At 39.7% G+C, this 22,155-nt stretch overlaps 1 protein-coding gene across 8 annotated transcripts in view; it reads left to right on the top strand.

Moving 5' to 3' along the window:
- The window catches only part of tcf4 (transcription factor 4), a 224,862-nt gene that overhangs the window by 152,626 nt on the left and 50,081 nt on the right, over window positions 1–22,155 (top strand). For 2 of the 8 annotated variants that reach the window (XM_020601116.1, XM_020601118.1), the window contains exon 1: window positions 7,726–7,878. The exons of the other annotated variants lie outside the window; for them this stretch is intronic. In XM_020601116.1, coding sequence (XP_020456772.1) covers window positions 7,810–7,878 — 69 coding nt within the window. In that variant the 5' untranslated portion in view covers window positions 7,726–7,809. Of the gene's footprint in view, window positions 1–7,725; window positions 7,879–22,155 lie in introns of those variants that run through there. 8 annotated transcript variants of the gene reach the window in all.

Here is a 22,155-nt window from a genome sequence, read left to right as displayed (position 1 = left end):
ATATATATATAAGAACTTGCAGAAAAATCTGACTTTCTGGGTAGTACATGACTCGCACTTTGATGCGCACGCTGTTAAGAAGCTGCAAAATGCTAGTTACGCGATCTCCAACATGACATGCATAACCCTCTAAATATTTTCTCAAAAATGTATTTATTTAGAAGTGTTTTTAAAATATCCTTAAGGTTGTAGTTCAACAGAGTTGAACTACATTCAACAAGTCACCCCCACCCCCCAACTCCACCCCTTCCAGCTCTGCCTTTATTCCCAAACTACAGGAAGCTGAAGTAGGAAGTTGTTGTTTTTTCCGCTAACCCCCTACCGGAGCACTTCCCTCCAATTTGTTGAATTTCTCAAAATGTTCCGTTTGTTAGGCTGAAAAGAAAATCACAGAAAAAAATCACCATAAGGGCTGCTTTGCATTTTTAATTAAGAAACTAACATATGAATATATTTGCATATTATTGAGTTGCAGATTAAATCATGCATACATAATTAGCGTGCCACAGCACTCGTTCGTTCGCCTCTCTCTCCCTGTCTCTGCACTGTGCTTACTGTTTTTCAGCAAGCTGTGGTTCTGATGGATGCCAGACACACACACTCATACACACTCCGACACTCACACAGCTTCTTCAGACAGTCACATCACAGACACACTCACACATCCTCTCCAAACACTCTGGGTACTCTCGCTCTGTCTCTCTCTTGCTCTTTTTCTCAGTTTGTATTCTGGAGGAAAATTAGCTTCTGATTTTCTCTGTCAGAATTGAGGCCATGTCAGGTTTTTTTATATTGATTACACCAGAGAGGAGGAGAGGAACTGTCTCGTTCATCATTTTTTCTCACTGTCATTCCTTTGGTCTCTTGGCGTTATTGTCTGTCTGTATACCTATCAAGCATTATTACCACATGTTTTAGCTAGAGTTGTCATATATTGTTATTTTCAGGATAAGTCAGCTTATGCTCAGAAATGCCATCCATTGTCATGTAAGCAGCAGGGTACATAAAAAAATGTAACCAGTTTATGTTCTCATTGAAAAAGTAATTACATAACTTGAGTTCATAGATATTTTTTTGTCCCACCTCTCATGCACAAGCTTTTGAATAGTTTAGATTCATGCATATTTGAGTATACCTTATCTAGGTACTCTAGAGGTGTGTTTGTATATACCATATGTAGATGTCTTCATGTATATGTAGGTATTTTTATCGTATTTTTCCTTGTACAGACACATAGTAAAAACACACTATTAATTATTCAACACCAAAATAACTAGTTACTTTCATTTTTAATTAACTTTCTGTTACTCAGCAGAAATCAGATATTGTTGTTTAACAAGCAGCTAGTCTACAGTTTGGAGGATTTAACTGACTAACAGTTGTTTGTGTCAGCAGGTTACTATGACCAACAGTTACGTGTTTTATTTAGATGACCTCTAGCAACCACAGTAATAATGACCCAAGCAAAAAGAGGGAGCTAGGTGGTGTAGCATACAAAGCAACAAAGTTCAAGGCTGTTTGAAATCCCTCCCTCATTCGCTCCTTCACCCTACAGCAAACTATAAAGTATGCTCAATAGTGAGCAGTAAATTCAGATTTCAGACACTAATCATTGTCATTTTGCATTGTCACTAACAGCTGTTGCTCAATGATAATTTTTTCATCTGTGAAACACAAAACAGTGCATTCTAGGATTGTTAGCAGGAAGCGCCGGTTACTTTTTATGTTCCACTGCAGAATTTTTTAGTGTATTATATCATGAATAGATTTACATGGTCATATGGCGCATATGATTGTTACCATGACAGCAAAGGTCTGGTAAGCGTGCTACTGGAAGGGTCCTATGCATCATATTCAAAGACTTGTTGTGGTCACAGACTCTGAACATCCAAACAAAACACTGATAAATCCTAAATGCAGACCTGTTAGTAGCAAGCTGGCTAAGACAGTCAGTGCACGTAAAACAACGTTGAGGTTACTGATACTAAGTTAACATGCCCAGGACAAGTCTGAGTGCACAAATATGAAATAACAGCAATATCAACTCAGTCAAACCCCTGGTAAGGTTACATTTTAATAGCATCTAGCAGTTTCTGTAATCATGGATACAAACAACGATCACCTGAACTACTGATGCTGAAAAAATATATTAATGATAATTGTTAGGCAAGGTCTGAAGTTAAAGGAAACTTTTTTTTCTGTGATTTCTAAACAGATTAATTTTTTTCATACAATGTAATGTGTAAATCCATACAATACCTCTTAACTTTGAGAAATATCTCTGTCACTATCAGTCAGCCTTTCCGCACTTACACCAGCATCTGTTTCACAAGAAAATGTGTGTGTGCATTGCTGTGTCTGTGTGTGTAGCTGCCTGCTCTCAACTCTTTAATAATTTTTTTTGTTTGTAAAATCACATCTGCAACATTAAAGAGACTCGAATCAATAATCAAAAAGTCAGGGTAGTGATAGCGAAGTGGCTGTATGATGAGAACAAAGTGTAATCGTGCTGTGAGAGTGAGAGAGAGGAGGAGGAGAGTGTTCCTAGGCCTTTAGGCCAGTGCTGCTCCATGTAGGAAAGAGCGATAGTGTGAAAAATAAAGGAAAAAAGAAAAGATAAAAGAAATAGTGGGCGGTGGATGGAAAGAAATAAGAAAATCAGGAAAAAGAAGAGAAGGAAAAGTTAAAGCAGGGAAAAAGAGAGGAAAGATGGCATGAAAGGGTGAAAGAAAGGAGAGATGGAATAGAAAGAAAAAGGAGAGGGACAGGAAAATGCTGAGGCAGGAGGGAGCAAGTAAACTCACAACTGGAGAGACAAAAGAGATGTATATAAAGAGCTAGAGACTGAAAAAAAGAGTAAGATTGACAACTGGGCGTCGTAATGTGAAGGATAATCCTGTCAGCGTGAAATCGGGAGGAAATTTGAGATGATAATAAAATTGTCATCTCACCACAAGTGAAGAGGAGGAAGAGGACAGGAGGGAGAGAATGTGAGGAGAAAGAAACGACTGACAAAATACAAAGAACGAGGGAGAAAAAATGAGGAAAAGGGAAGGAGAGGATAAAGAGAGGGAGGGATTAAGTATGAGGAAGAGAAAGAGAGGGCAGAAGGAGGGAGGAAGGGGATAAAGAGGAAGGAAGAAAAGGAGAAGAAAGCAAGGTAGGTTGGGAGAGGGAGTAGGAAGGGAGGGAAACAGGTGATGGGAAGGTGGAAATAAGAAAGAGAGGTGGATGAGGAGCAGATTAGGAGGTGGAGATGGGTGAGATGAGAGAGAAAGTGGGGAGAAAAAAATCAGGGTGCTGAGTGGGAGGAACGGGAGATGAGATGGAGGAGGAAAGGGGTGCTTAAAGGAGGAGCAAGAAAAGAACAGAGAGGAGTGGAAACAGTGGCTTCTTAAAGCCTAGACAGCCCAAGGCAGTTGCCCCATTTATGTCTCCAGTCCACCTTAAATAGAGAGGAACTTGTGAGCATGTGTGCTTATAACAGACTGTGCTACCTTAAGCTCAGAGGTCAGTTTGGATGAGGTTTTAAAAACAGCAATGAGATCTCAGCTAAAAGTCTTCCCTTCCCATCTCCACCTCTCTTTCTCCTTTCCCTTTCTTTCTTCTGCTGCTCTCCTTTTTCTTTCCTTTCTTCTCATCCCCTTCTTGTTCCCTTTTTTCCACTTCTTCTACCTCCTATCATTTCTCTTTTCCTCTCTTAGTTCTTCTTCCCTCCTTTTCTTCTTTATTCCTGTCTTTCCCATTGCCCCTCCCTTCTTTTCTCCTTTACCTCCTCCACTCCCCAGCTTTCTCCTCCCCGTCTTCCAGCCATCGTCTTCTAGCTTCTCGTCTCCTTATTTTGCTTTTTGTTTGCTTCATCTCCTATTTCTCTCATTTCTTCTGTTTTATTCCCCTCCCTTTTCATGTCCTTTATTCTTTTCCCTTCTCTTCCTTCCTCTTCCCATCTTTTCTTTTCTCCCATCTTGCTTTCGTTTTTGTTCCATTCTATCTCCTCCCTTTTTTCCCCACTGCTCCTCTACCATCCTTTCTATGTATCTCCCTTTATTTCTCCTTTCTTCCTGTTTTCTCATTTGATTACATCCCTTTATCCTCCCCTCACCTGTCTTCCTTTCTATTCCCTTCTTTTCTCCTCTTCCCTCTCACATATTCCTCTCCTTTCCTTTTCTCCTCCTTTCTTTTGTCCTCTCCTCCTCAACAGCCCTGCCCTCCCTCTCTCTTTATCCCCTCACCTTTTGGCCATTTCTCCTCTCCTCCACTAAAGCTCTTCTTTTAGCACTCCTTCCTTCTTCCTCTCTTCCTTCCTCTCTCCTCCGCTCTTCATTCTTCTTCATCTCCTTTGCGGGGTTGTTGACCAGGAAAGCATCAGACAAAATTAAAAGTGCTGTCTCTGCTTCTTTTCCTCAACCGGGTCACTCTTTTTTGGGTTCGATGTTTTTCCCCCTGCACTCCTTTCCTCTCTCCCTCCCATCATCCCTCCTTCTCTCCCTTCATTTCCCATGCAGTCTGGTTGGGTACAATGCTGGGAGCCAGCCAGCGCTGCAGACAGATGGTCCACTTATTAGATGTGCATCAGCCCTCCCTCCCCTTCCTGCAGCTCGCTTTTTAATCAAATTAAAACTGAAAGAAAAGCAGGAGCGAGAGATAGAGGAAGTGAGTGAGAGAGAGAGAGAGAGGTTTGGGTGGTCTGCTCACTTATTTTGGAGTCTATTATTTGTTTGAGTAGGATGAACGATGACAATGCTAATATGAAATTTGGAAGACTGAACTACTGTCTGACTGCTTTGGTGGCTGCCTGTCGCGCTCTCTTCCTCTCCCCCTTACTAATATTCTGTCTCTCTCTTTCTTTCTTTGCGTTTTTTAAGGGACACTCCACCAGTTTTACACATGAAGATGAGTTTACCTATCAGGGTTGTATAATGTCATCTGTGGCTCTGGAAGATATTGATGTCATCAGGGTTGGAGACAAGACTTTCAGTGTAAAGCTTGTGTTTGTTAATTGCAGTTTGAAAAATGTGGCCATTTAACAGAGCGGAAGGAAAGATTTTCTGAGTTGCACTGTGGGAAATGTAGGATACAGAGTTATTGGAGCTTGACTCATACTACATCCTATCTTGGCTTGCAGTGTTGATATTGAAATGGTTCTTTTTAAAAATCTGTCTTGTGAATCTCCCAACTTTGCGGAAGTGTAATTCTAACTTGCAGATGTACATCTTTAACCAGAGAACCTGCATATTGCAGTCCAAGAAGTAAAGACCCAAAGTTGTGATCTTTTTAGTAATTTTACCCTTCACATTGTATTTCAGGTTGTAGATGGATGGTAAATAGTCCCCCAGTGTGACCAATCTTTTTAAGAAGTGAAGTACTGTATCTGTTTATTTCATAAACTATCTCTCTGTAGACAGATCCAAAAAAAAGAAAAAAAGTTCATCGAAACAACCTGATTATGAGGAAGAAATATCACAAATGTTCAGGCCAGACTCGCTTGATGTTGTGATAAATCTGGGGAGCCAGTATTTCTGGGTATGTACACAAACCTACATGTCAGTAAGACTTAGAACGGAGGCTCTGTGGAATTGTAAAGTTTACCTTTAATTTTCACAACACCATCTGACCAGTTTGATTGAAACTTGGTAATCATGTTGCAAATAGCTGAACAGTTTGTCACGCAGAATTATAGTTTCAGAATTACTGATTTAGATAAAGGGCCACATCAAACAATCTCAGCCAGGTGTGTATGGCGTTCAGGCAAACGTTTATACAGAGAATGAAATATTTATGGCTTCTGGCCAGTTTCTTTGTTTCCTTTAACTGATTTCAACATTTGTGTCAAAATCACTGAGATGACAACTGCAGAACATTTCTTCATCTGCGTTCTTCCATTATACATATGTATTATGTCATCTTCAGGTTTGTCATCGACAAGGCAAAACCTTTTACAACCTGAATAAAAATAAAATAAAATGATAACATTGATAACAAATCCAGTGGCACTGACAGTATGGCTACTGAAGCTCAGTCAGTCAGATGCTTGGTGTGTGAGCTGGTGATCAGATATAGCACCACCACCAGGTGGTTGCAGGTAGCAGGTCACCATAGTAACCCACCTCTTGGTTGCCTGGGGAGTATTTAAAGAATTGGTTTTAAAAAAATGTAAGAAAAAATATTCTGATGGAGGAGGATAGAGGATTAGTCTCACCTGTGTGTTACTGAGAATAAATAAACATACAAATCAATTCAATATTTAAAAAAATAATTACTGTACAAGAGTGGGACATTTCTGTTTTCACTTTACCTCGGCCATGTCTACATAAGGGAATTTAACTTGGCTTTTAATTTATAGGCCAGAGAGGAATTTAAAAACAACAAATATTCCACCATCTCAAGTAGTTACATCACAGATCTCACACAGAAAAGAGGAAGACAGAGTTAGATTATCAGCTCCAGGTTTTTTGTTTATTATAAAAAATTAATGACAATAAAATGTCTGTAGAACATTTAATGTACAATATGAGACTTTTAAAGTGATAGCAGACGTATGCTTGAAGATAAAAAAAAAACTGTTTGGAGATTATCAAGCTGCACAATACAACAATCTCATTTTACTAGCCACTGACTTGTAAAACCACACAATCACACTGTAAATGCTTTTCTTAAAAATACAGGTAGAAAATTCTGTAAATGCTTTTAAATTTTGAAAATATACCCAGTGAAATGTTATACTAATCTAAAAAATAAATTAAAAACTAAACTTTGAAATGAGTTTTAATACATGCATTTTCATCTGCTAATCACTGAAACCACACTGTTCTTTACTGTTATCAGTTGAAAACTTTATAGCTCTGGAGAAAAAACTATGGGAACCAAAATCTACAAGTCTCTGATCAGGAGCTGCTAGAGATCAAAGTTACGACCAGGGGGTATTTTGGGGGTATTTCACCTGAATACAATTCAAGAAAGGACAACAGAGGAGAGGGAAAAATGTAAAATAAAAGCACACAAGGGTGCAGGAAACAAAAAATAAAGGAGGAGAGGAAATAGGAGGATGCTAGAGGTGAAGATGAAAGGACAGGAGGAAAAAACAAGGGTAAGAGGGAGGTAGAGGGGAAGGTGAGGGGGCAAGAAACAAGGCAGTAAGAGGGGAGAGGGAACAGGAGAGGAGGAAAGAAGGGCAGAGAGGGAAAAAGAAGAGGAGCTAAGTGTGTGACGAAAGAAGCGCGCGGTGTGGAAGCGGTGGAAAAAGTGAATGTTCAGCTCCGTTCAAAGGCAGGCGGAGGGATGGTCTCCAGATTTACTATGGAAAGTTAAAGGAGTGACGGCGATCGCGCGCGTGTCCGCGAGCGTCTGGGTGTGTGTGTGTGTGTGTGTGTGCGTGTGTGTTTGTGTGGGTGTGTGTGCTACGTTTCAACCTCTCTCTTTCCGTACATTTTTCGTGCGCGCGCTTCTGTGTGTGCGATGAAGAGAGTGAGAGAGGGGAGGGGCACTTCTCTTCCTCTCTCTCTCTCTCCCTCTCTCTCTCTGCCTACTTTGCATATTCCGCGTGCCTCGGCTCGGCCATATGGGAAAATGCAACTGAAGGAATTGTCGGCGGGGAAAAAAACGCGCAGGCAGGGACACACGAGCGGAGCGGTGAGAGTCTGAACCCACAGCAAGTCCAGAAAAGTTAAAATAGAAGAAAAAAGAGAAGAAAAGTGGAAAAGAAGAAAAGAGGAGGGGCGGGGGGAGCTTTAAAAAACAAAAAAGAGAGAGAGAAGCGAAGAGAAAAGGGGAGAAACAGAGTTTTTCTTCTTTTTGTGGAGGAGAGGAACGATGTATTGTGCGTACACCATCCCCGGGATGACAGGCAGCTCACTGATGTACTACTACAACGGCAAAGCGGTAAGACAGACTCCTCCATCCCTTCTGCCGTTTCTTTTCCTTCCTCCGCGACGGTCTGGGAGTCAGACGGAGAGACAGATAGAGGCGAGAGGGAGAGGAGGGAGAGAGAGAGAGAGAGAGGAGGTGTGAAGGTGAAGTGTCGCTTTTTACTCAGCACCTTAACAGCGCGTCGATTCAGCGCCGCGCGTTAAAGTGCGAACGGACTGTGAGCCCTGTCCTCTCTGTGTGTCGGGGTTTATTTTTGGAAAAGGCACCGGTGGTTGCTGTTTGAAAATAAATGTGTGTGTCTGTGTGTTCGCGCGCGCGTGTGTGTGGAGCGGGGGAGAGTGAGAGTAGATGCTGTGGAGTGCGTAGCGCTTGGATGAACGGCTTGGAGAGACCTCTCTGCAGTGTCTTTACAGCGTGTGTCCGATAGCCTACACCTCACGTATAAAAACAAATATATGTTGAGGTTTTAAACCATCTTAGCTTTTTGCCTCACAATTTTTGAGCTTCCGAAGCTTCAGGAAATAATCACACACACAATTTTATGCTTGTTTTTCCTCCATGGCTTAGTTCTAATTTTCTCATATGGACAAAAATGCTGCAAAAATGATTGCTTTATAATTAAAATGAAGTTATATTTTGTTTCTCTCAAAGTGACTGGCACAAATGGCTTTGGGCTTTGCCTGGATTTGTGATTCATTCAGGGACTTTTTATGTTTTTCACTTTTCACAAAATCGCCTAAAGTGTTGATTTTTCTGTGATAATTCGGTCTATAGTTGTGTTTATGATTTCTTAATACTGTATATCCCGTTATTTTACTCATAACCTACAAAATACATTTAAGGAAAAAAACTGGACAGTATATAATTACAAATAGAGAATTCTATTTAATGTATATAACATTTTATCATCAAGTTCATGATTTCTTATCCTCTTCTTTTATTAAAATAGTATAAATGCTGCAGATTCCAAAGAGGAGAAAAACACTTTAGGTCTGTCCATCTATATTTCTTCATATTTGTAAAGATATGGACATGTAATCCTTTTTTAAATACCAATGAGCTTTAAATGTTTTTAATTAGTCACTGTCTAGAAATAAATATTAAAGCACATATTAAAAGTCCCCCTTCAAGTGGAGCTGTCTGACCTCCTGTGAACCTGTCTCCCAGTAAGCCCCACCTGTAAAACACAAGTAGGGTGAAGTGATTCAGAGAAACGGCCTAGAAAGGCTTGAAATGAAAAGCAGGGTGAAAAGCAAAGTACGAGTGAATGAATTTCACAGGTTTTCTGGTGTAAAAGCAGGAACGTCTGCAAGCCGCAGGTGCAAATGAAGATGGAAGGCTGGGATTTCCTACAGATCCACCTGTCAGTGAACTGTCTGTCCTTTGTTTGTCTCACTTTTCACTCTTAATTGCTGCTTTACTTTAGTTTAAAAAAAGAAGGAGAAAATAAAGATGGATGGAGTCAGGACAGAGGGAAAATGACAACAAGGTGGCAGGAATAAACAAAAAAGAATTTTGTGCCAAAGCTTTTTTTTTTATTGTAATACAGTAACACAGTTATACTGTAATACTATATTGTATAGCAAGACCTGATCTTGTAGCTTAAAGGCCCTATGAGATGATTCATCAATCAGAACATAGCTGTGAACATTTGTTCCCCAAAACCATTTTTATAAAAAAATTAATACAAAATAATAGCAGAGGAATTTAATTATTGTTTGCTGTATTATGTAGAGAAAGCATATAATTAGCTTTTGCAGAAAATGTTATTTGTGCATTTTTTGTACTTTCTTTTATACCCATGACCTTGAACTGTGTGTGATTTATGAATCTGGTTGGACTCGGATCTTGTTGTTAAATTTATATTTTCTAATGCTTTTCAGATTTAATCTGTACTCTCAACATCCTCTATATTTAGTTTATTTTGCAGACAAATATTTGTAAAGACTGAAAATGCACTAATGTCTCGATTTTCTTGACCTGCTTTCTAACCTTAAATGTTGTAGTTTTTAGTCTTTTACGACGTGAACTAACAGTCCGTTGTTTGAATGCCGCCACAGACCCTCACCAACATTTGTCCTCTGGCTGCTTGGCACTGGTCAGTTCTCTGGTCTTCATCCAGCCACCAAACACTTCAGCCTCACACTGTCGACCATTGGCCCCGGAGCCTGATGCTTTTTGTACCTGCTCTCTCACTTCTATTCCGCGGCCTCCTTTGTATCTCAGCAGCGGCGCTCGGAGCCGGAGCTTTTTAGTTTGGCGGCGCCACAGGGCACGGCGTGGCCCCGCCACTTTGTTTGGTGGCTGGCTACTGGATGGCACATTGTGCTGACGGTCTTGATCCGGTGCCAAGCTCATTTCTGCCTTCACTTTACCCCCCATTGCACTCTGTCTTTCTGTGTCACAGCTTGTTTACAGCCGTTGTCCATTGGCAGAAAGAGAACGCACACAAATACAAGAATCGGTGTTGTAAAGTAATGTTGTTTCTCTTGCATTCTGTTTTTGTAGCTGTTTGGTGGCTTTAGCTGGCTGGCTTAAAGGTGTTTTGGTGGTCCTGTGGTTGTGTGAAAGCAGATTCAGGCTGTGTTATGAAGGTAGAAAAGTAGAGCGAGTGGAAACTGGGGCAGAGTGGTCAAGGTTTGAGAGAAGAGACAGAAACACTGGAACAGGACTGCAGCAGCAGTGAGTCTCGGCCTGGTGAGACCAAACAGTGAAGAGGCTGAATCAGGGCTTTGGTTTGGGGAAGTGTGGGGGAGGGTGAAGGTGGAGGCCTGAGCCTCGGTTAGCGGCTGTCGGCTTGCTAACTTAAGCTCCAGCAGCTTAATGAGGCAGCAGAAAGCTCAGCTAAAACAAAAGGCCTCATTTAAAGCCGGCCCGGCCAGCCGGCTTTTGTTATGCTAACACAGTATTTGAATATTCAGCAAGTTTTAATTAGGAGAGTCCTGAAGCAGCCTGCCAAAATCCTGCAGTCCGCTCTCAGTGTGCAGCTACGGGAAGCACACACTTTAAACAGATGATTCTTTTTGTCTGTGGTTTATTTTGTATTCGCTGCTTTACTGAGACAGACAACACTCTAAATGTGAGAAGAATTGTTGAATTTGTTTTTATTAAAATTGTAGCCTTTGTGAAACATTTCTAATTTTAATTAATTTATCTTTTTAGACTAAGGTTAACGAAAGTACTCCGTTTATTCAAATTGTTTTTACACATTCTATTTCTATCAGAAAGAGCTTTTTCTTTGATTTTACATTTTAGTTAACTCTCTGTCAGTCAGTACAGATGTAGCTGAGAGGAGGTCAGAGGTCAAGGCCAAGATGTCCTGATAAAATTCCTGTGTAGATATTAATGTTGATCTCATTTGGCCATATAAATCTCATTAAGTATTTACATTTTTATAAATGCCATCTTTTCTATATCTTTTAAATATCTTTCATAATCATCTATACATGAATACAAACAGTATGAGAGTGTTTCACCCTAACCTCTAAAAGACGGTGTTTTTATGAAATTTGCAAAATCATATTTATTGAAACTATAGAAATGATCACATATTTGCAGTGTTATGTAATGAGGGTTTAATGAGGCTACCCAAACTGACAGAAACATTTAAAAATCTTTTTCACTTGCAGACGCGTGCGCGCGCACTTTGTTCTGTATATAAGGAGCAAATACACAGTGAAGGAGTGTTTTAGTAGTAATAGCGTGTGTATGTGTCTTCATTGTAAACCCAGTGTGTGGACATCCTGTGTGCTCAGTAGGCTGGAATTAGAGCACAGCGTGTTATGCAATTATAACTTTATAAATAGACGCATTGTGTGTGGGTGTGTGTGTCCGTGCAGGCCTCTGTCTCCATTTACTTGAGATGTTGTGTTTGAACAATTCAAAAAAAGGTGAGTTATTCTGTCTGTTGTGTATTTATGTGTGCAAATATTTTTTTTGTGTGTACAAGACTAAACATTGCTTAGACGTGTTTGAATGTATATGTGTGTATTTTCCACATTTTCTTTATATTTGTATTCATATATCTTTCATAAATATTGAAAACTTGTGTCTCTGTCGTTGTTGAGCGTGTAGTTTTTTTTTTTGTTGTCCCTTACTTTTATTCATGAGGATGGACATCTCTCCATATGCCAGGTAAAGATTAAAATCACTTTAAAAAGCTTATGTGTTTCAGTTTTTAACATGTGCAATGGACGGATTGATATACATATAGTGCATCCTTTTTTAGATAAGGATGATCAAATTCTGTAGCTCTCTCTCTCCCTTTCAGTGTGTGTGTGTGTGTGTGTGTGTGTGTGTGTGTGTGTGTGTGTGTGTGTTACCCTCCGTACTTAGTGTGTGTTCCATGCATTCTGGAACATTTCTCTGTATACAGCAGTATTTACATATGTGTGTGTGTCAAATTCTGTCCTGTCAGAGGGATCATTCAGTTTTTTCTCTGTATGGTTTGTGTGTGTGTGTGTGTGTGTGTGTGTGTGTGTGTGTGTGTGTGTGTGTGTTTGTGTTGTCCAGCCAGTTAAAGCCTGACACCGTTCAGGCTTAAACTTAATCCTTCTACGTCAGATTATCTGACAGTGATGCTGTAGTTACACACACTGATGCACAAGCACATACACACTGTAGTCTGTAAACACAAAATTATTCTTTCTTTATCATTCTGTAAGCAGGGGCCAAAAAAAGAGATGTGATGTGTTCACTGTCCACCTTTAGGTTATGGTAATTTTCCTCATAGAGTTGTGTGATGCTTTCAAACATACCTCTGATCATTAAAGTCTGTTTGTTGTTGAGGTTTTGTGGCGTTTTCCTCTATTTTTCAACATTTATGACACAGTACTGATAATAGATCGGTCATTTTGGGTTGGTTATCAAACTAATTTCTGTTGTCTGTGGGTTTTATCAGGACTATGTGAGAAATGTAAAATATAATTGTAAGTCACAGTAAGCTTGACCTTATATTATTGAATGATTCATCAAACAAATAACCAAATGCTTGATCATGAAAAGATTTTATTGGCATTGTTGCCATGCTTTAGCAAATGTCAATCCAATTGCTAATGAAAATCTGATACAGTGTCCTCATCTGTTATAAATGTATACATTTTAAAATGACCATTAATATCAATATTATTTAGGATATACATTTTTACTGATGCATATACTTTTTTGTATGCATTTACATTGTTCAGTTCAATATTAAGCCAGAGGGACGAGACTTTTCTTCTCTTCTTCATGACTTCTTAGATATTTTTGTTCTTCATTGCTAATGTAGTAGCTCAATAGTCATGTCATAATTGTCATGTTCAATATAGATATCAGAAGCAGCTGATGACAAGCTGATGAATTGCTGATAATGACATTTTTTTGTTTAATCTTGTATAAAGTTGCACAAGTTACTACTGTTTTGTATGTTTTAAGGCAGTTTGGTAGATTGGTAGTCTATGGGCGTTATTCAGCTTTAGTGTTAAAGTTCATATTTACATTTAACTTCCTATTTACTGTATGCTTGTTCTTAATGTATGGTTTTAGGTCAGGAGAAATGCAGCCTCACTCTGTCTTGTATAAACATGTGGCGATGAGATTTAACTGATGTTATTGATATCAGATGTTAAAAATCATGTAGCATCCAGGTTTTTCCCCTAAAAATGGGTTTTATGGCACTTTATCCACAGAGAAGGACTGACCTGGGAGTGAGCCAGTATGTAGCCTGTGCAACATCATGTACATGTAATGTGTTATACAGGTTTTTCATCTGAACTATATTACATATTACAGATATACAGTATCTTTAGTATGTCTGAATGGCCTTCAGATTTGGCCTCAGAGGTTATTAAATCAGCTTTAACTTAGTGTTATCAGATGTTCCTCTATAATAACTTAATGAAAGGAGGGCTTGTCCAGCACTAAAACTCATCTCTTGTCCAGCATGGAATGTCTTAGTATTTACTTCTTTCTACAAGTGACTCGCTTGTCAGGCGAAAGCACAGCTGTGACATCGAGGATACAAATCCTGTAATAATGAGCTCCACACACATGATTGTGTAGTGAAATATCCAGAGCCTTGAAACATAAAACACACATATAATCTCAAATGAACTAGGTAAACTACTAAATGCACTGTGTTTTCCTTTTACAATAAATATATTAAGAAACTCCAGTATAAAACTCTGAAATGAATTCAGTTTCATTAACACTAATATTGTGACACATTTGGACACTGTGTTACAGTACAGCCTCTCAGATGCACCATGTACACATATACACTATAGAACAGGTTTGTACTAGTGTTTTCTTTGTCCACATAGCTGTTAAAGTTATTTAGGTTTAAAATAAACCTGGTCAAAAATAGCAAAAATCAATAGGATCTGCTGTATTTCATTGATAACACACAGGTTGTGTAAAAGACCCTCTGCTCAGTTTTTCTGACTCTGTCTTTATAAACCCTTGACCTTAATGTGCACGGGCTCAGCTGCCAAAATGATGCGAATGCATGTCCACATACACACACACACATACATAGTTAAACAGTGAGTCATCTGCGTGTATGCATGTGTGCCTGTCACATAAGGGACCATAGCAGAGTCGGCATTCTTTGGATAGCTGGGAATTTCCATCCTGACCTGTCCATGCTCTCTTTCTCTCTACATGGACCATTTGAATTCCAGTGTCTGACTGAGAGTGTGCCAGCCACATCGAACATCAAGGTGAGCTGGCAGACAGGGACAGGCAGCAGCAGTTGATGATGGCTCATGTGTCTGGTTGGCTGGCTGTAGATCCACACAGACCATCAGGATACAGATTTCTTTTAGTTGCACAGAGCAAGCCCTCTGGCAACTATATTGAAGGTATAGAGATCAGCTGATTGGTTGTCATTAGTCTGCTAATTTCTATGCATTTCTGAAATGATCACATGCATTACAAAAAAAATGCAATGTGTACCAAGTCCTTTTTGGTTTCCCTTACTGATACCTGAGACATTCTGATAGATAATACTTATGATAATTGTTAATACAATGAGCTTTAATAAGCATGGGTTTAAATGAACAGTGAAGAAATAGAGTGTGTGCGACATGGTATCTGTGACATGAAAGCTGCAAAACAACATACTAAATGCATGAAGCTACTGTGGGGATGCTGCTGTTATGCCATTACACTACTGCTAGGCCAACTACTGGTAAGCTGATAATACTTGAAAAAGGTGATTTATGTAACCTGAATTTTTACTTCTTGCAAAACGTATTGGAAGAAGTACCGGTCTGATTGTAGCATAGGATTTATTCAGTGCTTTGGTTTAGGTTTTACTCACTCACCTTCATTTTCATAAAACATAACAAAACACTCAGCTCTGGTTTTATGTCCTGTACTGTTGTAAAGCACTGTTTCTGTATTCAGTTGCTCTGCTCTGTATCTGCTGCTGCTCAGAGCCGTACTCCTGTTGCTGTTGGCTGGGAACAGTGGTGATTTTCAGTGGCTGATGTGCAGTTTTCTCTGTGTGTGTGTGGCCTTGTATTACTTATTATTGTGGGGATGTAGATCTGTTTATGTAGTCACATTGTGGGCACTCGACGTCCTTATGGGGACAAAAAGCACGTCCCCAAAACACAAATCATTAAATTTTAAAGTGATGACTTTGTTAGGGTTAGGCAAGTAGTGGTTATGGATAAGGTTAGGGTAAGTGTCCAGGAAGTGAATGTGAGCAAATGTTAAGTCCCCTGAAGTGATGGAAACACAACCTGTGCGCATGTTTGTGCATTTGTGTTTGCAGCTTTCTGTGTGTTGCCTTGTTTATTTATATAGCTGGGGATGGAACACTGGGACCACACTGCTTTGTGGAGACCAGCGGCTGGGCCACTTGACCAATTTATCAAATTTTATGAAAATGATGGGGTGTAAGGTTAAAGCAGGTGTTGCCTTTTGGTTAATGTTAGGGTAGGGATCAAGTTTAGGAAAGTAGTGGTTCTGGTTAAAGTAAGTCCCCTGGAAATGAATGTAAGTCCATGTAGGGACCCTGTAAGTGATAACCACAAGGATGTGTGTGTGTATGTGTATGCTAAAGCCTATTTTCATATGTTTCAGCACAAGCTTCACAGCAGTAAGGCAAGCTTAACTAAGTTAACATTTTTGGCAAGAGAATAGAGAAAAGCTGTGTGTCCTGTGTGTGTGTGTGTATAACCGCTGCCACATTTGTTCATACACACGCACACATAAAAACCCTTCATTATGAAAGTGGAACATGGGGCGGTTGTCATTTTGTTATGTGTGTGTGTGTGTGTGTGTGTGTGTGTGTGTGTGTTTTAGTGGGTCAGTCATGCTGTCGTGAGCTGTTAGAGAGGCTGTATGGACTCGCTGATAAACACTGGACAGCTGTCACACTTTAAACAACAAAACAACAAAAGTGTAATGCAATACAGCTGAATGGCAGTTAATGGTGTGTTTCAGCTTCAGTGGCAGAGGCAGCTTTTATGAGAAGCCTCGAGTTCTGTGTGTTGTCTTTGATGCTGATGATGCCTTCAGGTGCAGTCGTATTTACTGTATTTATAGTGTCCAATTTAATCACTGATGTTGCTACAATTTCATAAGTGTTGGAGTTTCCTGAAGAAGATTTACCTTTTGTTGATTATTTGCTGTATTTTTTGTTGCCTTTTTAAGTTTTTGAATGTTTAGATTTGTTTTATTTTGCCTTTCCTAACTTGCTATTTGTTCTAAAATACTCGTGACCTTTTTAGAGCTGAGCACCAGAGAATATATTTTGTACCCTGCTTTCAACACTACCTCTCTGTCCTCCTCAAAATCTTAAAACTGCCCTTCATGCATGTCCACGTGTCATTAACATCTTCCAATTCCATTTTCAATTTTACAAATAATTAAATCTAACTCTTGACTCTCTGGTTCAATAGCTTTTGGAGAATGTACACCAAGTATGATGCTATGTATGAGAATCGTGTCTTTAAGCATATTGTTTCCTTTCACTCTGTACTCTGTTGTTTCAGACATTGTGTTGTGTTTATATCATGGAGAATTGCAGTGTCATTATGAAGCTCAGCTCTGCATCCTCTGAACAAAAAGATCGAGCTTTTTAAACTGACAGGTTAAACTAATGATGGTAGTAATAAATAATATAAACATCTTTCTATGTATCTGTTGAAAGAAAAAGTAGTACTTGTAATGAAACATCTGGTCAACATGACACTATCCTTTTTTACTTTTTGTCAGTTTAGATTTGTTTTATGCTGCTGTTTGTACTTAGATGCTTCTCTAGCTAACAACATAACTGCTCACACATACACACATATCCATCAGTAGTCACGGTGATAGATGATATGTCGCTCCCATACGCTGTGAAGGGGCTATACCTCGTCAAAGAAAGAGTCAACGACAACAAAGAGAAATAAAGGATGACATAAAGAAAGAACAAACAAAAAAGAATCCTGCAGCATTGCAGTGCTGAAGTAATCAGCTCTTTGATCTAGCTCCTTTATTATTCCAGTGTGGGCCAAATAATGCAGTCCTGATTGTGTTGCTGGCAACCAGCGAGCTTCCATATGTTGGCAATTAGAGGCTCTTACTGGCTGTGACTACACCCTGCTGCTGAAAATGACTTCTTCTGTGGTGGATTTCAAGGGGTCACAGGTCCAGGTTATTTTTGAATTAACTTATTTGATTACTAACAGTATTTCTGTTTTGAGGAGTGACCTTAAGCAAAAAAATGTACTTTTTAATGAAAACCAGTGAGGAGGGACTTCGAAGGATGTTTTTCGTGCTACTACAATGTACTAGAAATGAACACATATCAGTAGAGCTGCAACTGTTGGCTGATAATTGATTTATTGATAATTACTTGGCAACTCTTTAAAATTTAAAAAAGTCCTTTGGTAATTCTGTAAGCAAATCCTGTATGCTCAGTATGTACTGTAGCTTTTCCGATGTGTTGCTTTTGTTTTTCATACAGTAAAGTAAAATTGGTTTTTGGACTGTTGGTCAGACTAAACAATACATTTATGAGTTTGCATATTCTACCTGTGCATGCATGGGTTCTCTCCAGGTGCTCTGTTCAGGGTGTACCCTGCCTCTTGCCCAGTGTCAGCTGGGATTGGCTCTATCCCCTGCAACCCTTTGTTAGGATAAGCGGTATAGATAATGGATGGATGGAAGAGTATTCCTGCTCCTCAGAGGTTGAATCCTTTAAATTATAGGGATGACCTTTCCACTTCCACCATCCTCTGGAGAAACTTTACATTTTTAGCTCCACTGCTGATAATATATAATCACTATCTTGTTTGTTTTGTCCCTTTCTTTAATATTCTGGCTGTATTATTCCTGTTTTGCTCAATTCACCACAGACAGACAGATAAATAAGAAGCAGACAGGCAGTTTTCAGGCCCAGTGGAAACAAGACCAAAGTGCAATGAGTCAGTCCACACAGGAGGCCGATACTCTAAGCCTTATTAACATTTTTATGGATCACCAGGGTGAACAGGATCAGAATCAGATGTTGAGAGGAACTGTTCTCTCCATTTGAACTGGCTAAGATGCACTTGATTTAAACTGTCAGGCTCTTGGAACAACCTCTGAAGCCATAACATCTCTAGAGAAATAACAGCATCGAGCTCTCGGCATTTTCTGGCTTCTATTTACTGATTTAATATCGCTCTTTCTTTCTTTTTTTGATTTTGAACTGGGATCAGACAGAAGTAAAGTGGGTGAAACTAGTGGATTGTGAAAAGGCGTTGTTGAAAAAGATGAGCAAATTTAGTTCAGATGATATCAGCAACTTTAGAAAAGTTGTTCTTTCTGTCCCATCTGTGGAACACTGAGATGTCTGTTTCAGTTTCTAACTTTATCTTGTGCACCAGCATTGCATTTAATCCTTTTTGTTGACCTTATGATTCCCAAAATCCTGAAAAATACCTTTCTCTTGACTTACAGTAGAATCTATCTGAAACGGCACAGCGGAAATTCAAATGAAACGCAAGTTGTTGTTTTTTTTCCCAACTTCCCTATGACATCCTCTACCCATAGGTTAGCAGTTTAACTTACCTGCTACTAGCACAGCAGGTTCTGCTCTGTTGACACTATCCAACCGGGCTGAGATCCCTTTAAAATTATTTCATGTGATCATCGTTTGAAGATGGTACAAAGAGATCCAGTGATGTAATGTAGCAGCTGGATGGTCTAATGGCAGAAGAGGTCATGGGTTAAAATCTGAGAGCCAAATAATGAAGATGAAGGATTAAGTGTGCTAATGTATGTCTGTTTTTATAGTGTTTTAGTGCACTCTCTTTCTGTAATTGCTGCTGTATTCTGTAAGATTATGATCAAGGGAGGAAAAAACGCATAAGAACAGGTATATTTCTTTACAGAATTCAAAGTGTGGTCTCACTCTCAGCTGGACATGGTTTTATTTGGATTATTAGAACTGAAGACAGCTCTGTGACCCGCTAAAGTCAGCAACAGAAGCTCATTTAAAGATGTGACCCACTAAAGTCAGCAACAGAAGCTCATTTAAAAAGGCAGTGATGGCATCCTACTGTTACTACTAAACTGTAAATGTAAAAGTACCTATATAACCAAAATATGAAAAATATTTTTGTTTAGACACATTTGTTACTGTAAGGCTACATTATAACACATACATGTAGGTATTTTATACATTAACATTATAAAGACATTAGATTAACAACACATTAGTTGCAGTAGTAACTAACAAGTTAATTGAAGATGCGTTTTATTTTGTCTTTAGCAAAGTTATAGCGATCACCTGTGTAGAATAAAATTGCAGTTTTATCTGATAAATGTCGATTTATGTCTGGTGAAAACGGAAACTACATTTTAGTTTTACCTGACATTTGCTTTATGAACTATAGTATGCCTTTCTCTGATAGATTACAGTTTGTTTTTAGGTGATGAACATTTCTGTATACTTCTGGTCAGACTCTTGTCACTCACTTCCTGTGGCAGCCATCTTAGTGTTTGCTTTGGTTTGGATTAGTGCTTGCGCCGGATGCTCCGGTTGCCATGTTACATTGCTGTAGTGAATCAGACCCGGGCACTCGTCGCCAGCTTGCATCACCGTGGCAACAGGATCACTGTGACCCAGCATCCTACTGGCAGCCGTGCTTGCTGCTCCTAACTCTCCGTCTGCACCCTCTTCAATAATTAACATGCCACGGCAACCATCTTAGCTTTTGGCTGGGTTCAGGTGCCTGCCGGCGTGTTGCCTCGGCAACAGTGTCCCTGCGACCCAGCACTCTGGTGACGTTGGTCGTGTTGCAGTGCTCCAACTTTCTGAGTTGGAATCCACAAATCTGATTAAAATGCCAGAGCAGCCATCTTAGAGGTGGTGAAGGAGCGAGTGAAGACAAAGCAGGATGAGAAACAAACACAGTTTAGAGCCATCCAAAATTTACTGACATACATTTGGATACCATATTATTACTAAACAGTGCGGAGTTAAGCATGAAAGCTGTTGAAAATACCTAATTATATAAGCTGTTTTGTGTTCTGATTTTCTACATCTGTCAGTATTTTACAGCGCAGTTTGTTGTTTACAGCAGCTCAGCAGGCCGGACGTCCCACGTGTATCCACATCCAAGGTTATGCACATGTGTTTGGCTCATGACCTTCATGACCGTATGTGCCATCAATTTAATTTATTTACACAGTAATTATTTATGAAGCTTGATGTGGGGGAACAGGTTCAGTGTGAATAACCATCCAGTTACAATCAAATCAAACAGAATAACTACATGACAATAAAACAGAATGGAATAAGATACAAAATCATCCTCACAGACAAGTTTGTATACTTGCAGTCATTGCACGTAAAAGAAAAAAGGCCTTCGAAAATAAGACAAATATATATGACAGAAGTGAAATAATTACAGGAATGAAACTTAAAATTTACTAGAGTATGGAAAGTGATCAGAGGTATAAACATTTGGTGTGTGTGTGTGTGTGTGTGTGTGTGTGTGTGTGTGTGGATGCTTGTGTAGTTACAATACTTCCTCCTACATACACTCTTGTTCTCACCCTGACAGCTTGGCTGCTGCAGAGAGCAGGGGTCTCATTGGCCGTGTGCCCTGCAACAGGCATTTTGATTGGCTGTCAGACTGGCTGGCCCCGTGCCCGCTGCGAGGACATGTTTGTGTGTGGGACATGTTTGTGTGTGTGTGTGTGTGTGTGTGTGTGTGTGTGTGTGTGTGTGTGTGTGTGTGTGTGTGAGAGAGAGAGAGAGAGAGAGAGAGAGAGAGAGAAGTGTGTCTGACATGGTGGCAGCAAACAGCCAATCAGAAAGATGGTCTCCCTTGACCGTATGTCTCAGTATCTCCATGTTTGTCTCCTCTTCTCTTTTTCTTTTCTTTTCTTCTTCCAAATCTTATTTCAATTGATGATCAGGAGCAGCTGATATTGTTTGAGTTAGTTAACCCTTGTAGTGATGTGATAAAGGGCTCAAACCTCTTTCAATCTCTTAGAGCAGTGGTTCCTAAACCAGGATGTTGGGGTAATCAGTATTTGGGTACACATAGTCCTATCTCTGACTCAATCACCCTTACATGTTTTGCAACCCCCTGTCATCACTCACCCCTCCAAGTTTCACAGTCAGTCACTGTGATGGTCGTGGCCAGATCCACACATGCTGGACCCATCGTTCATCTGACCAAAGAATGTGCTGCTGGCTTCTTTTCATGTTTCTTGGCAAAGTTAAATCTTACAGATTTGTCATTTTGTGAGCAATGTTTTTCTTCTTGGGCTTTGTCTGTAGAGGCTGCCTTCATGCAGTGTCCTTCACACTGTTTTATCAGTCACTGAAACAACAGTTTCCATAGATAATCCCAACCCATCTGTTTTTCAATACAAGGTTGTGTAAATAGTGAATTGCGTGTGATGTAATTTTTTGAGGACAGCCACCGCACCTTCTGTTATTGGTAGTATAGCTCTTCCTACACTTCCTAGCACACTACTGCAGCTGTGTTTCAGCTTCTGTTCAGTAGCTACCGATATTGACCAGCACGCCGAGGACCAGTATGCCGAGACAAGGAGAATATGAAGGGGTCGCTGGACCCTCAGCTGTATGAAGAAACACGCAGGTATATTGATATCTGCGAGGGCAGATGAGTGTTGGAACCAACAATTAGCAGGAACCAACAACAAGTATGACCCACGTACGGAATAAGGCAAGTGATTTGCTACAGAGGTTAATAGTTTTTGAGGGATTGGATCTGGAATTGAACACAATTGGAGACACTGAACAACATTATCATGAATCGGACGATGACTTTGACCCTGAAAAAA

The sequence above is a fragment of the Monopterus albus genome, unplaced genomic scaffold, assembly GCF_001952655.1.
Source record: "Monopterus albus unplaced genomic scaffold, M_albus_1.0 scaffold50.1, whole genome shotgun sequence".
Lineage (NCBI taxonomy): Eukaryota > Metazoa > Chordata > Actinopteri > Synbranchiformes > Synbranchidae > Monopterus > Monopterus albus.
This window is presented reverse-complemented; position numbering and strand designations above follow the sequence as displayed.